We start from the raw sequence: 20,986 nt of genomic DNA, 5'->3' as shown, positions 1-20,986 counted from the left end.
AAAATGTGCGTCAAAATCAGGCGATGGCATTCTGGGAAGTGTAGTTTTGTATTCGTTATAACAATCAGAATTAGGTTAATATTAATATAAATAATATTGCCAAGATTAAGGTGCATAACAATAAACGTAGTAAGAAGAAATCAAAAAGCAAGTAGGCCTACTGCAAAAGTCAAGGAAAATAAATATAGAATAGAATATGATAAATGATAGTTCAAGTTCAACTTCTATCATCACAACATTTACAGAGACCAGTCGTTTCTTGCTCCCTCCAACAATACTAATTGTTTTTTCTAATTATGTGCAATCAATGTACAGAGATAATAGTCCATGATTAGTATGCTACGACTTCTGATCACATAGCTCATGGAAGCATTTTTGGTCTGCTTTTTCAACTAAATACAATGGCATGAAGCTTGAAAAATTGATTAATGGCAGCAGAACTATTTCACATTTACTCTGACACTGTTATATAAACAATTAAACCTTTTCTATGTTTTGCTTTATGATCACAACATGGTAGATAATGGCATATTATTTGTAATTTAGTCTTTTGTTTTACTTGGGAAAAGTCATATTAACAAAACTTTACTATCTATGTTGTTTCTTGCCTGTAGAAAAAGAAAATGACACTCTGACTCTATGTGTGTAAATGTGTTTTATATTGTACGTTTATTGTAATTAATTCAAACAAAAAAAACTATCTTGGATGCCAAATAAAAATATAGCCTACTTGTAAGACCTTTTATATAAATCCAGTTTGATTTCAGATTCATATTTCTTGTTGACTCAAGACTGCAGTGGAGTATGGACGTATAGCTACTTAACAATAATGACAAAACAATTACAGGAATTATGTGCAACATAAATTACTTTAACAGAGGTAGACCATTTTTCAAGAAGTCACAGAATTTCTTATCTGATTGTTACAATTATTAAAACATGGATGGACAGTTTAAATTTATTTATTATATAAATTTATAAATTTTAAGTCATTTGGCTGTTTTCTTAACTGGTGCTTATTCCCACCCTGGGCAATTTGTTCACTGAGTGGTTCAACAGTCAGTATTATTCTTAAACCATAGAAATAAAAAAAATCCATTTTGTTAATATGAGTTGAACTTTCCTTTATATTTCAAAGGGAAATTTGAATTGCAGTTCTCAACTTTGCCACAAAGGGGCAGTCTTTATCAACGTAAGGTGAACCTTGAAAACCCTGTAAACCTGCTGATGCTGAGATGCTCCACCAACTTTTTTTATTTACAGGTTCCAATCAACTTTTGGTGAGTGAAACAAAAGTGTTTGGTATCATGTATTTGATGGCAATTTAACAAAAAAACAAAAAAAGTTTCTTGAGCCTCAGGGCTTGTGCACTTTTATAGCCTTAAAAATGTAGGGAGGAAGAGATGGAGGAGTAGCCTACTCCGGAGGATTGAAGGCAGCATGTGAACGAATTAAATTGATCTATATACTGTACATTTAAATATAATATTGAGTCCAGAGAAATTAGCAGTGGGCCCATATTCAGCCCCTGGCACATATTTTTTCCAACATATTTTGATTCCCCAAAATCAACCAGTATTTTTGCACTGCTAACAAAATTACACCATAAAATACAAAGAAACTATAATCAAAATATGTTATTATTACATCATAGGCTACTACAACTCTGACATATGAACAGATGACATGCTAATCGAAGGGACTAGCCTTCCAGCTAACTATCAATGGGTAAACAATTACATGTTGTTTAAAAAAATAAGCATAATATCAACTGAAATATGTCACTGGTCTCTCTACAAAGGGCCTTAAGATTACATTAAAAAAGTACAATTAAGCAATTACAAAGTAATTGCCACACAGAGAACTGGAAATTCACTAATGCCAATGATCTTGAATCACTGCTGTTGTTTTTTTTAAAGATTTTTTGGGGCATTTCAGCCTTTAATGCAAAGGACAGTCAGACATGAAAGGGGAGACAGAGGGGGGAAGACATGCAGGAAGCCATCACAGGTCAGACTCGAACCCTGGACCTTCTGCGTCGAGGCATACACCTCTATGTGTGCCTGCTCTACCAACTCAGCTAACTCGGCCATGAATCACTGCTATTGTTAAATGCAGAAGTTGCCCATTATGCTCGGTTGATAATCCAGCTTTGTAACACACCTGTTAATCAGTTACATACATGTATGACTCTTGTTTTCATTTTTGGCATCGTGCACGTTTGTTTTTGCACCTTGTATCTTGTTGTTTGCACCTTCATTTGTTTTGTTTTTTTGTATTGCACTGGGACCAGGGAAACACAATTTCCTCTATTACTGTACTGCACAGATGGATAACAATAAAGTCTCTCTTATCTCTTATTCAGTCTTAGCTTTTTCTGACATTTAATTGGAGCTATATGATCCTAACAGACTCAGATACTCAAACCACTAAAGACATTACAAAGTAAATAATTGTCTGGAAGATGATGAAAGAAACATTGCAATAAAGTACTTAAGAAATATACAGTATGTATTGCTGCTGAAAATTTGGAGATATATGGTTTTTACTGGACAGGAAGGAGATGAAAAACTGTAATCTGAAAAGTAACTAAAACTGTGAGAAAAATGTAGTGGAGTAAAAAGTGCAATAATAGCTTACAGTATGTGATATAGTGGAGTAGAAGTATAAAGTTTCAGAATAGAATAATATGGTAAAACTAATTCCACCAATATATGTATGTATGTATGTATGTATGTATGTATGTATGTATGTATGTATATGTACAGTACTGTGCAAAAGTTTTAGGCAGTTATGAAAAAATGCTGTAAACTAAGAATGCTTTCAAAAATGGAAGTGTTAATAGTTTATTTTCATCAATTAACAAAATGCAGTGAATGAACAGAAGAGAAATCTAAATCAAATCAATATTTGGTGTAACCACCCTTTGCCTTCAAGACAGCATCAATTCTTCTAGGAACACTTGCACAAAGTTTTTGAAGGAACTCGGCTGGTAGGTTGTTCCAAAAATCTTGGAGAACTAACCACAGATCTTCTGTGGATGTAGGCTTCCTCAAATCCTTCTGTCTCTTCATGTAATCCCAGACAGACTCGATGATGCTGAGACCAGGGCTCTGTGGGGGCCACGCCATCACTTCCAGGACGTCTTGTTCTTATTTACACTAAAGATAGTTCTTAATGACCTTGGTGGTATGTTTGGAGTCGTTGTCCTGCTGCAGTATAAATTTGGGGCCAATCATACGCCTCCCTGATGGTATTGCATGATGAATAAGTATCTGCCTGTATTTCTCAGCATTGAGGACACCATTAATCCTGACCAAATCTCCAATTCCATTTGCAGAAATGCAGCCCCAGACTTGCAAGGAACCTCCACCATGCTTCACTGTTGCCTGCAGACACTCATTATTGTACAACTCTACACCCCCTTGGCGAACAACCTGCCTTATGCTACAGCCAAACATTTTCAAATTTGGACTCAACAGTTCCTATGTTTTCGTGAATAGTTGAGTTGCTTGGCCTTGTTTCAATGTCGGAGGTATGGCTTTTTGGCTGCAACTCTTCCATGAAGACCACTTCTGGCCAGACTTCTCCGGACAGTAGATGGGTGTACCTGGGTCCCACTGGTTTCTGCCAGTTCTGAGCTGATGGCACTGCTGGACATCTTCCGATTTCGAAGGGAAATAAGCTTGATGTGTTTTTCATCTGCTGCACTAAGTTTCCTTGGTCGACCACTGCGTCTACGATCCTCAACGTTCCCTGACTTTTTGCAAGTCTACCTATAAGAATTGATGCATGTTTGAACACCCAATATTGATGTGATTTAAATGTTTTTTTGGTCGCTCAACTTGTATTTTGTAAATTGATAAAAATAAACAATCATTATTATATTTTTTGAAAGCATTCTTACTTTACAGCATTTTTCCACACCTGCCTAAGACTTTTGCACAGTATGTATTGATATATACAGTAGATAGGGCATAATGTATTCATTTTTTTCATCAAACTTTGATTAAACCTATTTTGAGCTGAACCCCTGAACGCATCGCAGGTTAAACGTGCATCCCATGCGTATGACGTCATTTGGTTTTCATCTTGTTCCTCCTTTGGTTGGAGATCAGACCAGCTAGCTGATAGCAAACCAGCTACATTTCTTTATTTTTCATAGTTCTAAGACCCAATTATTATAAGGCGTGTTTGATTGTCTTATTCAACAGGATATTGTTTATCGACAAATTCATTCGGACACCGTTTTCTTTCCGCTCCGGGAGAAAACACTGGTACGTAGCAAATACGTTAGCTTGCTAACGTTAGCTTAAATGGGAATTGTTCGCTACGCATAAGTGTGGGTGGGCCTTTAGAAATGTGTAGCATTAAATTTACCGCGTTGCTTATTAAACTAAATATTAAACGAGTGACTTTAAGCCATATTAGCCGTATCCACTGAGTTTCAATATGGAATTCGATGGTTTGTCTTAGTCATCATCATACATTTACTATTCAGACGTAGCAACAGGCCTATTCTGGCGCACGTGTTAATGCGCGACAAAATTTTATTTATCGTGAATATATTCTCGAGATATGAATGTATATTTAGATCCAACAAGATACACACACATCCACTCAATGTTTCATAAGCCTGTGATACGTTGCGATAAACCTGTGCCACACTTGCAGAATGCTGCCTGCTTTAATGTTAGTTGTTTGTCTTTTAGCGATTTCATGAATTAGCTAACGTTACTGAATTACTGTTTCTGCTATTTTGTCAGCCACCTCATATAGTGTACGTTAGGACTTAGAATACGGCCATGTCAGTTAGCTTGAATGATCACTAGTAGTTAATTTATGTCAGCCATCTTAGAATACAAGTCCCACAGTATTTTTAAATGGTTAAAATGGCAAAGTGATAAACTGCAGAGGCCTGTGCTGATAGCTTTTAAACAAAACAAAAGTTAAAATACGACATGTAGGTTTAATGTCAAGGATATTGAGATATGCACATACACATATATATATAATTATAAAGATTTGTGTAAGAGTAAGATCTTGGAGATCCTTATGGCTGCAAGTAAGAAAAATATTACCAAATGCCTCAGAAAACCTCCCTACTTACTCCCTACTCCCCTTAATAGACTGTCAACCAGATAGCTTCTTTAGTTTCCTTTTCCAAGAAAATGTGTTGCTACAGTCTGAACAGAGCCTCGCATAAATACATTATACACCACAACATGGCTACATGAAAGACAACAGATACATCCACATTTATACACATATACCTAAATGTATACATATAGCACCTACGCACATGACAGTTAATTGTTGTGTTTTGTTTAGTGATCCTATGGCAGAGGGGACAAAACTATCGCATGCCTGTTTCCAGGCCAATGATCTGTATCTATGACTGTATCCTTCAATGAAAAATGCTGGATCAAATTGGATTAGTTTTCATAGGAAATGGACACTGATAATGCCTTTTTTTTTTTTTTTTTAAATACAATATTTAATTATCTTTTATTCCAGAGCCATGTACAATGGGATTGGCCTGACAACTCCGCGGGGCAGCGGCACCAATGGCTATGTACAGCGCAACCTATCGAGCCTGCGGGTCAAAAGGCCGCGGGATGAGCGCGGGGGTGAGCGGGATGACAAGGACCGGGAGAGACTGGAGAGTCAGCTCAACAGGCAGCCCAATGCTGACATCCTGGAGCACCAACGGAAGAGGCAGCTGGAGGTCAAGTGTGCTGAGCTGCAGGACATGATGGAAGAGCAAGGGTAAGACAAATACTGTATTTTGTAGGGCTGCCACCTCTTAGTCGACTAATCGGTCGTTTTGGTCTTAGTCAACTAAGATTTCTTTAGTCGATTAGTCATTTTTTATCCTTATTCATGCTTAATTACTTATTTCCAAGAAACTTCTGAGAACATTTATGGTAAACACAAGTTAAAGTGGTACTTTTGCAGGATTAATTATGGAGAAACTCAGTTTTACAGATGGTTAATTAACTACATTTATATTGTGCTTTTCTAGTCTTAACCACCTCGCACAGCTCTGTCAATTAAATCAACTAATCGATTAGTCGACAAAATTGTATAAGTGTTAGTCGACTAAGAATTTCTTTAGTCGAGGACAGCCCTAGTATTTTGGCCTCTGGACTACACAGGGTTTCGCTAAAGGCCCTGGCACACCAAGGAGATAGTCTGTCCAAGTTGGGCAGTTGGGACTTGTAAATTATTTCAAAGGTTAATAAGTTCTCAAAATAGTTTTCAATACAAGTTGTTACTACATCAACTAATTGTTTTAACACTACTTAAGATTTGTGTGTTTATCTTTTCTTTGCAACTGCGTGACAGGTTTCTTTTCATTTAGATCAATTGATTAGAATACGGGTAATGAATTTACTGGTCGTACAGGAAATGTAGTCTACTGTATAACAAGGACCTACTGTAGCTTGCTGCAGTGGGAGAAAAATAAGAATAGGGGCAATATTGTTGCTTTTGATCTGTACAGTGTTTAATACTCTTCTGTTTGGATGGTCAGGTATTCAGCTGAGGAAATCGAGGAGAAGGTGAACAGTTTCCGTATGATGCTACAGGAGAAGCAGGAGCCCCCTCCCGCCACCACTGAGAGGCCAACGTAAGTACAACAAAAACGGACAACAATAATTCATGTGGCTCCAATTTTGAAAAAGACAACATAAAAGACATACCGTTTTGATGATGATCATCATCATGATAATATCAACGTTGACCACGACATGTTGATCTTTTTTATATTTAAAATTGGTAAAATCTTATTTCATCGTAGAGTTGCGCACATCGCATTGATTCGATCAGCCCCTCCTCTTTCTGTTTGTGAGACTCTCTTACAAACACATTCAGATCCGTCTGTGAAAATATATGTATGTATGTATGTATATGGCTATGGCAAGGACTTTCCCAAGCTCACCTGGAACTCCCAAACCGCAAGTAAGTCTGTTTCTCTTTGTTGTTTTCTGGCTGACTTGAACCAGCCAGGTTCTATGTGGGGGAAAAAAAACAAAAACCGAGAGGAACAGACGTAACTTAACAGACTTGATATCTGGGAGTTCCAGGTGAACTCATGGAAGACATTACCGTATGCTAGCTGTGCGTTGATTTTTTTTTGGGGTAATTTTTTACCCCACCTGATATCCACCACAAATACACTCTACACACATTTAGTACCCAGAGCATTACATAGTCCACATTGCACAGTGTCAGTAATACAAAGCGGCTTGTTTTCTCTCAGGGCGACAGAGACTCATGCTCTGGCTGCAGCCAACCAGCAGAAGAATGACCGTCTTCGTGCTGCTTTTGGCATCACCAGCGACTATGTGGACGGGTCATCCTTCCACGCTGACCGCAAGGAGAGAGAAAAGGAGAAGAAAGAGCAAGAACGCCTGGAGAAGGAAAGGCAGCAGCAGCAGAAATATACGTGAGTAGGTCAAAAAACACCCACAGTGCAGCTGGTGTGCATATCAAATTAATGTCTCTTTTACATTGAAATCTAGCAAAGTAACAGAGCTGGACATTGTGGCTAAAAATATTTGTCAATATGTTCCAGCCTTGCTAAAAAGGCTTTAAAAATGGGACAAAATTGGGGTGTCTGGTTAGATCACCTGGTTGAGTGTGCGTCCCATGTACAGAGGCTCAGTCCTTGCCGCAGCAGCCAGGGGTTCAATTCCGACCTGCGGCCCTTTACTGCATGGCATTTTTCCTCTCTTTCCCCTTTCATTTCTTCTAAAAATGCCCCAAAAATAATCTTAAAACAAAAGCTCGACAAAATGCAGCGAAAAAGAGCTTTGCACACAGCTAGAGGTGCGGAAAACAAAAATGAACATGTAGTCAGACAAAAATAAACAACTAGTGTTAGTGACAGCACATTCACCAAAATGAAATTTTTTTTTAACACAGATAACAGCAGTGTTCCATTAGCTTTCAGAGATTTCAAAACTGCTTGAGTTACCTAACCCAATACAGTTAACTCTCTAGTCTTTAACTTATATTTCAAAGGTATTTTGCATTAAAATGTAGCCGTGAGCAGGGCCTTTTATGCTGGTTATAAGTGATGTAATCCATTCTTAGATCATACAGACATTAGTCTAAAAAACAAGCATCATCTAAAGAAGTCACAGTGTTGCCAAATGTCAGCTGATGGAGTAAAATGTATGCAGCATAAACATATATGCTTTTTAAGACATTGCAATACTTGTTGCATTCATTGTCAATCCTAAAACCACAGTTACTATGGTCACTAGGGGTGCACGATTCAGAAAATGGCACCATTCGATATTGATTTTTCAAAAACGATTCTCAATTTAAAAAAATAAATAAAAAAAGATTCACGGGCGCCCGGATAACTCAGTCGGTAGAGCGGGCGCCCATATATAGATATTTACTCCTCGACGCAGCAGGCCCAGGTTTGACTCCGACCTGTGACCTTTGCTGCATGTCATTCCCCCTCTCTCTCCCCTTTCATGTCTTCTGCTGTCCTATCCAAATAAAGGCTGAAAATGCCTTAAAAAAAAAAAGGCATCGGATAATTCTGGTAAAGGAGGAGGGCTCTGGCTGGTTAGCATTTCTTTAAACCAGTCACAATCGATCGGATGCAGCGACGGTGCCCTTGCAAAATGGATATCTTGAAGGGGAGAAGAATTCCATCTGAAATAGGCGGCAAATCTCTGGATGACACCAACTGTCTCCATCTTTGTAGTCTCACTCCTGTGGATCCAATTGCGATGTAACTGACATTTTTTTTTTTTTTTAATAAAAGCATCTTGAAAAAAGCAATTCGTGAGTTGACTACGTAAGTATTCTCCTCTTCCAACTCTATGGTTTGCACTAGTCTGTGTGAATCATGCACTTATGATTTAATAAGAATTGTCATATATATATATATATATATATATATATATATATATATATATATATATATATATATATATATATATAAATGAATGAATTGATTTTTGGAATTCTATGAATCGGTAGAGCTTGAATCGGGATACACATTTTTTGCACACCCCTAATGGTCACTTACTACTAGGGATGCACCGAACCCAGAGTTCTGTTTGGAATTCGGCCGAACTTTGGGCTTTTTGACGGAGTTCGGGTACTGCTGAACGTTAGAATTTTTTTCAACCGAACGGTACCACAGAGAAGTAACGAGAGGCGAAACTCGAGAAAAAGAGGCGAACGTTGTGTTGAGTTTCTGCTCTTACCACAGAGTATAGAAGTAACGAGGCGAAACTCAATAGAACGTTCCATTGCAAACAAACACACCCATGACAGAGCTGCAGCTCCGCCACTCCGCCATCTTGGACTGAACTATCTTGTTACTTCACTACTCTTTGTAGAGTTACGTGGTCGATGTAATGACGTAGTTGGAGCTAGACGGAATGCAGTAGCAACCTTAGCAACGGCAGTAAGCTGTGAGAAAGTGAAAATGGAACTTATGAGCAGAAAAAGTGTTGTTTGGCAGTACTTTCAGTCAAAAGAAGGCAATTCAAGTCAAGCTACATGTTCAATTTGCAATGCCGATTGGTCTGGTGGTGATAAGGACCCTAAACAATACACAACATCGCCGCTGTTAAGACATTTGCGTATGAAACATCCGAAAGAATACGAGTTGTGCATGAAGGAATCTCCAGACAGCAGCCAAAATGCAGCAACTTCAGGTACGGCAAAGGAAGGACAGTCACAGCTAAAAACTTGTGTTAGCCTGGGAGAGGCACTGTCTGGTTGTCAGCGTTCTCTCTGGAAATGAGTCTTCCTACAGCGGGAGCGGAGTGACTGAACGGCCGGCTGCTGCTCGTTAGCTAACGGTAGCTTTCTAATTCCACCCACCCAACATGCCTTCATCATACACTGGTTAGCGAAAGTTTGCAAAACAAAATTGTCACTCATCTGGCGATAGCGATGTACTTTCCTAAGATGTGAATAGAGTGTGGGGGTAGCCTACTTTATGGGATTATAAATCTAAAAGGCTAATATTTTGGATATTGGTTGGATCTTGAGATAGGGTAATCATAGGCCTTGTCAAAAATAGTTTTTCCCACTTGTGTGCCAGGCATAATGTTGCCTATTCTTTTTTTATTTTTTACAGTTAAAATAAAATGAAAAATGCACTGCTGTGGACGTTGTTTACTTCATAAATGTGTTTACTGTGTTAAGAATGGGAGTAGGGTTCGGTTCGGGGTTTGGCAGAATCTTAACCAGTGGGTTCGGTATTCGGCAGAACCCTAAAAATCTGGGTTCGGTGCATCCCTACTTACTACAATGTAATAGGTTCCCTCATCACTTGGCATTATTTCTGTTCCTGACTTGAGATATGTTGCCTTTGCTGTCTCAGGTTGGTGGAAGATTCAGACAATTCAGATTCTCCTCCCAAGAAGCGCAGTCGTAAGAAGAAAAAGAAAAACAAGAACAGAGACAGGTGAGAAAATGAACTTGATAGGAGCAGAAAAGTTCCTGACAATAAAGAAAAGGTCTGACAATTTTCTGTCTTCGGTCAGCAGCTCAGAGAGTCCCTCCCCATCTCCTCCACGAGCAAAGACAAAATCCAAAAAGAAGAAAAAGAAACGGTATTCCATTCCTGAATTCTTTTTTCATTTAAACTTTTCACATGGACCGTGATTGACTGGAAAATTTGTGTTTCAGTGATGCATCAGACGACGATGAAGAAGAAGAAGACAGGTAGGCGTTTGTGTTTATCATATCTGTCTTCCCTTATACCAGCAGAGCATTATTGCTTTGTTCTTGACCCAAGTGGCACAGTTCAAACTGTAAATAGGAAATTTGACTAGAAAGACATTGAGAGTTTTTATTCTTGGTCTGAAAGCTGTAGCTCCAAAACATTTTTTTTTAATTATAAAACTTAAATTTGTTTCTTGGATATTGTATTTATTGAGGATTACCAAACCTGCTTTTGTTTTAACACTAGTGTAGTGCTTGTTGAAACCGTGTCTGTTTGGAACAGGCCGATTGCTTGACCTTGGCCATGTCAAAGTTGTAACTACTCATGGTCAGAAACCCCAGTGTAATACACTCTAGTTTACTGTAAAAACACCAAGAGCAGACTTTACCATTAAGCAAGGCAGGCAACTGCCTGGGGGCCCGACGTAAAAGAACCTTGAGGTAAAATCATTCTATCATGTTGAGTCCTCCAGTCGAAAATGTTATCAACGCGGTACAGGCCGGTATAATTATTATACGTTGATGGTCCAGGTAGCTTTGGAACCGAACTCAGGGTGAGTCTGAGTGAGACGGAGGCAGCTGCCTGGAGGAAAAGAGACTTTGCCTGGTCAGGCTCTGAGATTACGTTATCTTCTACTTAGAAGTGGTGAATTACAGCTCACATCAGCTTAATACGATATAGTCTCTGGCTTTTGTTTGACTAGTAAAGTGCCCGTTGAAAATGTGTTTGGAACGGGCCATTTGCTTGGCCTGTGGTATTACTGCTTGTAGAATTCTTCAAAACCAAATTATACCCCAAAATTAATTACAGAAGAATCACTTAATATGCAACTCCTCCTTTAATGTGAAGGTATAATCTCCAAGATTATATTCTGCCTCTGTTTAGAAGTGGTGAATGTAGGCTACAATTTACAGCAATGTAATACTATGTCTGGTATATAAGTGGCATCACGCTCTGTCTGCCACTTGTTGTCTGTAGCTGGTTGTGCTTTTGGTTGTGTGGGATTCTGAAACGTCCTTAAATTCGGGAATTGTCGTATGTTTATTCAAAGTCAGAGACAGTCCAAATTCTGGATTTGTCATTTTTTTATTCAAAGTCAAAGACAGTCCAAAGTAGTGCTTACTTTGCAAATTTTTTTGGGTCTGGGGTGTATTTCAGATAGACACGGCAGAAGTGAAGCTGCAGCGTGCGCTGCTATGGGAGTTAATAAGTGTGTTAGCCATGTTGGTTTATGCTGGTTTAGGTTACGGAGACTCCTAGTTTTTGTTTTATTACCCTCTGCTACGGACGTGGGTCACTTTGTGAGACAGACTTCTGGACTCCCAGACAGAGACTTCTGCCTTTTTTAGTATGATTTAGAACAAATACACTGAATATATGGGATAACGTGTAAATTACTGTCTCCTCTCATCCTCACCCTCTCAAAGTTCGTCAGATGAGAAGCAGAAGAAGTCAAAAAAGAAAACCAAGAAGAGTAAAAGTGTGAGTCCTCTGAAAGAAAAGGCAGTGCGAGACAGGAGTGTCTCCTCCAGCTCTACTCACAGGTATGAGAGAAGTTGATATGATACAAATTTTGTCTGGCACTTTGGAACCGCTATAAACACTTTTGCCTTTTAAGACTTTCTGATGACACTTTTTTCAAAGTAGTTTGTTTAAACATACTGAACCCTTTATAGGACTGTATTGGGCTAAACCAAAATCATCTTCCAGACAGGGATGTTTCAATAAATGCTTTTTTTTTTCTGTCAACAGCCAGTCTCCAGCTCCACTGAGATCACGTCAACAGGACCAAATTGCGAGAAAAGCTGATGAAGGTAGAAAGGGGAGATCGCCAGACAGGAGGAGACGTGGCTACGAGGACCACTTTCCACAGCATCAGGGAGGTGAAGGGGTAAGGCTGAGGCTGTTGCATTGGACTTAACCTTTGGAAACCTTCGATTGGATAGGTTTCTTTTGCTCATAGTATCTTAAACTAAATTTAAACAAATTAATATGATCATGTATCTATCGTGAACATAGAATTTCAAATGACCCCAATAAATCTTTCCTCATCTAGAAGAGGCCAAATTTTGAGAGAGAAAAAGAGCGGCCGAGTGAGATGGAGAAGACCTGCAAGAGGAGACATGACTCTTCATCCCCTTCTCCACCACCACAGACCGAAAAAAGCAGGGAGAGGGAGAAAGGGAGACGTTCCAGGAGCATAGAAAACGAGAGGGAGAAAGGGAGGCGTTCAAGAAGCAGAGAGATGGAGAAAAGGAAGCGTTCCAGGAGTACAGAAAAGGAAAGGGAGAGAGAAAGGAGCCCCAGAAGCAGAGAGATGGAGAAAGGAAGGCGTTCAAGGAGCAGAGACAACGAGAAAGGGAGGCGTTCAAGGAGCAGAGAAAAAGAGAGGGAGAAAGTAAGGAGCTCCAGAAGCAGAGATGTGGAGAAAGTGAGGAGGTCAAGGAGCAGAGATGTGGAGAAAGGCAGCCTTTCAAAAAGCAGAGACGCAGAGAAAAGGAGGCATTCAAGAAGCAGAGAAAAGAGGGACAAAGGAAAGGAGAGCCTTCCTCAGAGGACAAGACATCACTCGTCCTCATCCCGTTCTCCTTCTCCTCCACCCAAACAGGAGACTAGGATGGAAAGGAGCAGAGACATTGAGCGGGAAAAAGAAAGGAATAAACAGGAAAAAAAGAGGCATGACTCCTCATCTCCCTCACCTCCCCCGAAGAGGGAGAGGAGTGGAGAGAGGGAGCGCAGGAATGAAAGAGATCTGCACTCAAGGGCGCCAAATGAAAGGGACAACAGAAGAGACACTGCTAAGAGACAGGAGAGAGAGGTGTCTCCATCCCAACAGAAAAATGACAGGAGAAATGAAGGAGGGCATCCGTCCCACGATTCCCCGTTACCCACCTCTCGCTCTCCTGTCACAAATGGGCGTCAAAGAGAGAAGGAGGATGAGAGGAAAAGAGAAAAAGAAAGGGAGAGTATTAAAGAGAAAGACAGGCATCTGAACAAGCAGACGGAACAAGACAGAGAGCGAGGTCCAGAAGGCGGCAGAAAGAGAGATGAGGCTGTCAGTTCAAGTGTAAGTAGGCGAGATGGATCGAGACCTGCGGAGAAAGGCAGGAGTGAAAGACCAGAGATGAACGAGAGGCAAGAGAAGACAAGAAGCCCGCTGACGAGCGAGAAAAGTGATGACAAGGAGAAACGGGATGAGAAAAAGAGAGGCAGCAGCAGCAGCAGCAGCAGCAGCAGTAGTAGTAGCAGCAGCAGCAGTAGTGGCAGTGATAGCGACAGTGATAGCTCCTCGTCCTCCTCTTCATCTTCCTCTTCATCCTCATCTTCTGAAGATGAAGGCAAGGCAAAGACGGCTGGCTCAGAAGGAATGAAAAAAAGCAGCACCTCGAAAAGTACACCATCTGCCATTGGAGCTGCAGTTCAAAGGTATTTAGCCAACGGGGGAAAGGAAAGCCCTGTCCCTGCTTCTGAGGGCAACGGGCATCGACAAGCCCAGAAGGACAGAGAGGTTGGAGGAGACAAACGTGAAAGGGAAAGAGCTTCCCACAAAGCTCCTGCAGAGACTCACCCATCCCGGAAAAAAGGTCAGGAACGATATAGCCCCACACAGATGGACAGCCCCAGTCCACCTCCTTCCCCATCCAACAGAGCAGATGCCAGCAGAGGCAGCAAAAGGTATTCTCCCTCTGAGACCGAAGCAGAAAAAACAAGAGTGGAGGCGAAAGTCGGGGAAAGGGCGAGAGGGAGGGAGAGGGACGCAGCCAGGAGGCCTGCAAGGTCCAGCCCCTCAGCTAGGAGGTCACGCTCGCCACCCCAGAAAACCACTACCTCCCCAGCACGTCGCACTCCACCAAGGCAGTATCAGGAACCACCATCCCGATCCAGAAGAGCTTCTCCTCCTCCGGCCTGGTCAGACTGGGACAGAGAGAGGCAGAGGGACAGGGAAAGAGAGAGGGACAGGGAAAGAGAGAGGGACAGGGACAGAGAGAGGGACAGGGATAGAGAGAGGGACAGAGAACGCGAGCGGGTTGCCAGGAGGAGCAGGTCCAGAAGCCCAAGAAGGCGCAGCAAGTCCAGGTCTAGAAGTCCAAGGCGGCGAAGCCCCCCCAGCAGGTAAAATGAAAACCTTCATGTACATATGCTCAGTCTTTGCAGCTGGCGACCTCTTAAAGAGTGCCATGTCTGAGTGTGGATGAATGGGTTTGACGTGAAGTGAACGTGAACCTGAAGTTTGCTTTGTTTAAAAAAATAAAAATAAAAAAAGTGCAACGTAAGAAAGCTTTTTTGCACACTTCTTTTGGGTGTTGATGGGCAGGTGCGTAGGATATGATGAAAAGTAAAAAATCATGGTTACATGTTGGCTGCCCCAAATGACACATAGGAGTGTGAACTGTTCATACTGTACGTTTAGACATTCACATAAATCGGTAAACAACACAAATGTCACACAGATTTACTGACCTTTTTATGCAGCTTTATACCAGAAGATACTGAAGTAACTAAGAATAAGTAGAAGTTATGTTTTAATGGCAAATAGGGCTGTTGCTTAAACAGAAATTAAGTTTAAGTGCTAACAGATTGAACAACAGTTGAAATTCCATATAAAATGTGAAAATGAAAGTGTAAATGGTGTTCTTTAAGGAAACTTGCTGCATTTTTTGTTTGAGTTCAAGCAATTCCGCACTTGCTAAACCTTTTTTTTTGGTAATACATAAAACTATTTAGTGATGCATGCTGTATGTACTTGGGTAGACAGACACTTTATAAGATAAATCGTTTATTTTTTGTTTGTGAAAATTAATTGGAACCATAAGAAAAAAGGTTTTAGAGCATTGATTTCTGAGAATAATTTTTAAAATATTGTAGATAATCGATTAATGCCTTGGTGTCACATTAACATTGTTTACTTTGAGTCCATAAGGGAGCTAATTTTAATGGCTGAATCCATCTTCCAGGTCCCGTCGTTCTCCCTCTCCACAGCGGCGAAGGAGGAGCAGTCACTCTCTCTCCCGAGAAAGAGCGAGACAAAGGGAACATGAGAGGATCAGGCAAAGGGAGGTAGAACAAGAGAGAGGACGGCTAAAGGAGCATCTGCCCCCAAAAGATGCCCCCCAACCCCACAGGTCTTCCTCCTCCTCATCATCCTCCAGCTCCTCTTCTTCCTCTTCATCCTCACCTTCACCACAGCGAGAGATGAAAGACCCAAAAGCACTAACGGAGAGAGGCAAAAGAACGGAGCTAGAGGACGAGAAGAGAAGAGAGGACAGACAGCAGAAAATAAGTTCCTCTTCTTCACAAGGCCCTTCCAGAGACTCATCCCATGCCCCAACCTCAGGTAGGAGAGTCTCCCAATCAGACTCCAGGCGCTCGGATGTGCCCCCCAGAAGGTCCCCTGCGGGCAGCCACCCAGAAGTCAAACAGGTGTCTCAAGATCCAAGCAGGAAGCAGTCACCAGTGGCGACCCATCTACCTTCAAACCAAACAGTCAGAAGTGAGAGCGCTGTAAATGGGAAGGAGGCAAGTGCAGACAAGAAAGCCAAGAGGAGCAGCAGCTCCAGCTCCTCTTCCTCATCCTCATCATCCTCTTCTTCTTCCTCGTCTTCATCATCCTCATCAGACAGCTCTGACTCTGAAGTGGATCAAGGAAAAGGGTAAGCAGGAGACATGGAATGTTCAGCTGTGTGAGATCAATAAACATTCAAAATCCAGGGTAGCAGCAATAATAAAACAATTGTTCTGTGGATTAATGATGAATTACTTTCTAGTTATTAATAATTATCCTTGTTACTGTTTTTTTATTTTGTATTATCAGGAAGACAGTCAAAGCTCCAAGCTCTCCTTCCTCTTCATCGGAGAATGAAAAGGAAACTAAGAAAAAGAGGTAAGAAGAGAAGAACTGAAAACTTGATGTTACACATAAGGTGTGGTTACTTCACCGAATTTAATTTCTGGTTTGTTAAGAGCTGCTGTATATGTAAAGGGTACTTTCTATTATCAGAGTAAAATATCTGTGGCCAGTTGCACAAAACCTCCATAGTTTTTCCACTACTATAGAAACATTTACTTATGGAAATTGATTTTTTTTACATGGCTGCGGAGTCGTGCAACATTGAAAAGAATCGTCTTGAACTGATTACCTGGGTATGAAATAATGCTCCGATATAATCGGGCGATATAATCTTCTCAGTGAAATATGTTTGAGGCAATTTAGAAACCATGTCTTCGTTACATAGTAATTTACGTAGTAAAATGTAATGGATCCTTTGTGAGAAGAGTAAAAAAAAAAAAAAAAAAGAAGAAAAGGATCATCTGTTTAGCATCTTTTGGATTCAACTCACCAACCAAGATGAATTCTCGTGTTTCTTTTAAACACTTCAAACTACATATGACTGGACTGGATGGAAGCATAGTTTTATTTTATTTTTTCCTCATGCCATATGTAACAATTTACTATGGTATCATTGGGTCAGGCTGTATTGATTGGCCATGAATCGGCAGCTTAAATAGGACAAAGCTGCAGCTTTTTAAGGATCCTTCCATGACAGGGTAGAAATATTGATTGTTCAATAACTAAATTATGTTTTTATGACATTCATTTTTGCTGTAACGACCACATCCCCACCTGTTTAATATTTAAATACTAACTTTTACTTGAGTTTTTAGTGAATTGCAAAAACTATATTGGAGTTCTACAGCAGTGTTTTGACTTTGAGACTTTAATTGACAGTTGTGTTTTCCTCACAGCCCTGCAATGCCTCGGAGGGTGCCGGCTGATTCACTGAGAGATTCTCGCTCACTCAGTTATTCTCCTCCAAAGTACATGAGAGCAGCGCCACCCTCGCCTAGCCGCAGGTCTGTAGCTAATGCATGACATTCAAACTGCGTTAAAGAGTGTGCCAACAGCTTTAACTAGAGATGGCCAGATACCATTTTTTTGCTTACCGATTCCGATACCTGAACTTGCGTATCGGCCGATACCGAGTACCGATCCGATACCAGTGTGTCATATATTTTATTATGTTTTAACAAAATTTTATACTACTATCCCTGTATGGATGTGATATTATTTCTATTTTTGTTGTCTGTCTGGCTCAGGTTAAACTCTTTGTGAAACATGAACAAATACAAACAATGAATGCCACAAAACTTTCTTTTATTATCCAGTTTGACAGTCAGTTATAACGGAAAAAGAAAATAAATAAACTACTTTAACGTAGATTTTCTTTAGGGCTTTATTACGTGGTATCGGATCGGTGCATAAACTCCAGTACTTCCCGATACCAGCGTTTTAGGCAGTATTGGAGCCGATACTGGTATCTGTATCGGACTGGATACTGGTATTGGTATCGGAACATCTCTAGCTTTAACTACGTGTGCAAATGGTGGGATCAGATGTTAAAGTAATGCCGGGAGTGAGTAGGAGTGTCAATCAACAATTTGACCCTCCATGGCCAATGTCCAATGGATCTGTCTGCATCGCGGCCATGGAGACGATGCATTGTTCTTAATTTTACTTATAAATTCATATAAATGAGTTTTTTTTGTTTTTTTTTTATCTGCAATTTTCTTAAAATATAAAGGTAATCATATATTTGATTTGTTACTGTCTTTCTAATTAGTGAGAGAGAGAAGGGAGAAAAAAAAGTCACAACACAGCCAGATCCGGTGAACATAAAGCGTTAGCATAAGGGGTGGCTTGTGGCTCAGAGGTAGAGTGGTCGCCCCTCGAACCATTGGTGGTTCGAGCCCAGGCTCCTCTGGTAAGACACTGAAACCCAAGTTGCTTTCCGGATGCTGTATGTATAGCTGCCCACTGTTGCTTGTTAAAATGCAGTAATTTCAAACTACATTGTATTGTGTATGTGACATGTGAGAATAAAGTTTGTTCTGTAAAGCAATAGGTTCATAATGTCAATTTGACAGCAACTTGTTTATAGTCCTCAATGCCTGCCCCGGTGCACCGAGGCCACAATGCCCGCCCCGGTGCACCGAGGCCACAGCCTCCAACATCACAAAACGATGCTTGTTGACTGTGACCTGCATTTGATCACATAAGATTTATTGTAGGCTAGTTTGCTATAGTTTATGGATATCATGTACCGCACACACCCAGTCAAGAGTCTTTCATAAAAGTGATGGTTCGGAGTAATTTCACCCTAGTGTCTTTTGCACCATGACCTCGAACCAAACACCCCCCCAAGCTTTTTTCACCTGGGTCTAACATTGGGATAGTTAGCGTAGAGTAGCGTTATCAGCTGAATAGCTTATTAGCTCAGGGGCTAATGGACCCACGTTTGTATCTCGTAAATGACCCCACTAATAATGCCCGAAATGATACCAAACTTCTACACTAGTACAAATAGGTTATGTACTCATAAAACGATGGATTGGAAAGTTTGTAAGTACACCAGAAGTTTATGAACACTTGCCTGCTCTCTTCTGCTCTCTGTTGCTGCAGCTGCTGCTGCTACCTGCAGTTAGAGGAGTGCTTAGGGCCGTCTACAAATTACTACACCGAAAAGAGATACAACAAAAATATTGATTAATTTATTGATTAAATAAGGTAATGTCTCCAAACTTATCTCAGTTATTACTTGTCTCCTGCTAGTTATACTACAGCACTTTAAAAAAAAAAAAAGTTAAATGCCGGCAGCAGCAACAACAGCAGAGAGCAGAAGCCAGCAGGCAAGTGTTCATAAACTTCTGGTGTACTTACAAACTTTCCAATCCATCGTTTTATGAGTACATAACCTATATGTACTACTGTAGACGTTTGGTATCATTTCGGGCATTATTAGTGGGTTCATTTACCAGATACAAACGTGGGTCCATTAGCCCCTGCGCTAAGCTATTCAGCTGATAACGCTGGTAATTGAAATGTGCTATACAAAATTATTTTGTTTTGTTTATTTATCAGCACTAAATATCCTTTCCACCAGTGAGAAAGTTATGCTGCTGCACTCAGACCCTTTTTATTAATGGTGATATATTTTCTTTCCTTTCTGGTAGGAGTGGCAGCAGGCAGTCACCGAGCCGCTCCTCAAGCAGCAGACGAAGGAAATGAGCCGACACCTTGAGGCGCTTTACTACTTTTTTTTTTTTGTGTTGTTTCTCTGTTCACTTCCGGCTGGTTTGAACTGGACTATAACATGGACTTTACAGCCAGTGGTCAGTAGATAAACATCTGCTAATGTCAGGGGACTTGTTTTGGTTTCGAGCCATCACACGGTTATCAACAATGTGTTTGTTTTTTAAGCTGCGTTGACCCGAGGCTGGCTTGTACATTTCTTTTTATGAGCTGAATAAGAAACGTACACATTCACACACGCAAACAGTTAAGTAAAATGTAACTAACAATGTTCCTCTGTACTTGTACTGTTTGTTGCGTTATACCTGTAGATATAAGCTGTCTGTATTTTTGGTTATGTAACAGATTCAAATTTCCATTTAATGTGAGCAGAAACTGAAACATGGTTAATTTCTTTGTTGAAAATGGTTAATAAAAGGCAATTGTACATTTAATTTCTGTGGAATCTGTCCATTTGGTTATTGTTGGACATCACACTTTAAGGATAGGTTTGCTGATATTTTATATTGTCCTTCTTATAAAAAAAATACCATGAAAAGACCCAAACCAACAATGAATGTATCTACTAACAAGTATTGTGTGCGTCTCAAAGCCTGATATATCTTCCTCTGTGCCATAGAGCTCCATTGTTGTCCAAGCACACAACGCATGTTACAAAGTGACGCACGTTCGTCACGGAAGTAAAGGCTGGACTACAATATAGCTGTTTGGAGCAGTTTGTGAACTGTGTTTTCTGTTGGAGATGGTAAGTGCCTTTGGGGTGGACTTTGGGCTTTCTCACTTTGTAAACCTATAACATGCACAAAAAAGATATACAACACAACAATTTGGGGGTGGCAGTAGCTCAGTCTGTAGGGAGTTGGGTTGGGAACTGGAGGGTTGCTGGTTCAAGTCCCCATTGGACCAAAGTATGGTGGTGGACTGGTAGTTGGAGAGGTGCCAGTTCACCTTTTGGGCACTGCCAAGGTGCCCTTGAGCAAGGCACCGAACCCCCAGTTGCTCAGAGCGCCTTTCCATGGGCAGCTCCCTCACTCTGACATCTCTCCATTAGTGCATGTATAGGTTCTGAGCATGTGTGTGTAATTCTGACCTGTGTGTAATAACAGAGTGAAAACCTTGGAATTTCCCCTTGTGGGATTAATAAAGTATAAATTATTATTATAAAGGGAAAAAGCATAACTTGGACA

The 20,986-nt window shown here is 40.5% G+C and overlaps 1 protein-coding gene across 3 annotated transcripts; it reads left to right on the top strand.

Moving 5' to 3' along the window:
• The first annotated feature begins 4,047 nt into the window (after positions 1-4,047).
• On the top strand, positions 4,048-20,233 carry srrm2 (serine/arginine repetitive matrix 2). Of its 3 annotated transcripts, none has more exons than XM_028599284.1 (14): positions 4,048-4,277; positions 5,518-5,769; positions 6,536-6,631; positions 7,265-7,450; positions 10,367-10,450; positions 10,533-10,598; positions 10,675-10,710; positions 12,139-12,255; positions 12,464-12,602; positions 12,768-14,824; positions 15,667-16,362; positions 16,524-16,592; positions 17,456-17,563; positions 19,721-20,233. In XM_028599284.1, the coding sequence occupies exons 2-14, from the start codon at positions 5,522-5,524 to the stop codon at positions 19,773-19,775; spliced, it is 3,957 nt and encodes a 1,318-aa protein (XP_028455085.1). In that variant the 5' UTR covers positions 4,048-4,277; positions 5,518-5,521; the 3' UTR covers positions 19,776-20,233. The 3 variants fall into 3 exon arrangements, with proteins under 3 accessions (XP_028455085.1, XP_028455086.1, XP_028455082.1); XM_028599285.1 differs by having other exon boundaries at positions 10,530-10,598; positions 17,456-17,527; XM_028599281.1 differs by having other exon boundaries at positions 10,530-10,598.
• Positions 20,234-20,986: the final 753 nt, after the last annotated feature.

The sequence above is a fragment of the Perca flavescens genome, chromosome 15 (genome assembly GCF_004354835.1).
Source record: "Perca flavescens isolate YP-PL-M2 chromosome 15, PFLA_1.0, whole genome shotgun sequence".
NCBI classification, from domain to species: domain Eukaryota; kingdom Metazoa; phylum Chordata; class Actinopteri; order Perciformes; family Percidae; genus Perca; species Perca flavescens.
This window is presented reverse-complemented; position numbering and strand designations above follow the sequence as displayed.

Bases quoted from the DNA above. Each gene is read 5' to 3' on its own strand.
- srrm2 (XM_028599281.1), top strand. From the start codon at position 5,522: ATGTACAATGGGATTGGCCTGACAACTCCGCGGGGCAGCGGCACCAAT. The intron at 5,770-6,535 runs GTAAGACAAATA...TTGGATGGTCAG, and splicing joins GACATGATGGAAGAGCAAGG to GTATTCAGCTGAGGAAATCG. The intron at 16,593-17,455 runs GTAAGAAGAGAA...TTTTCCTCACAG, and splicing joins AAGGAAACTAAGAAAAAGAG to CCCTGCAATGCCTCGGAGGG.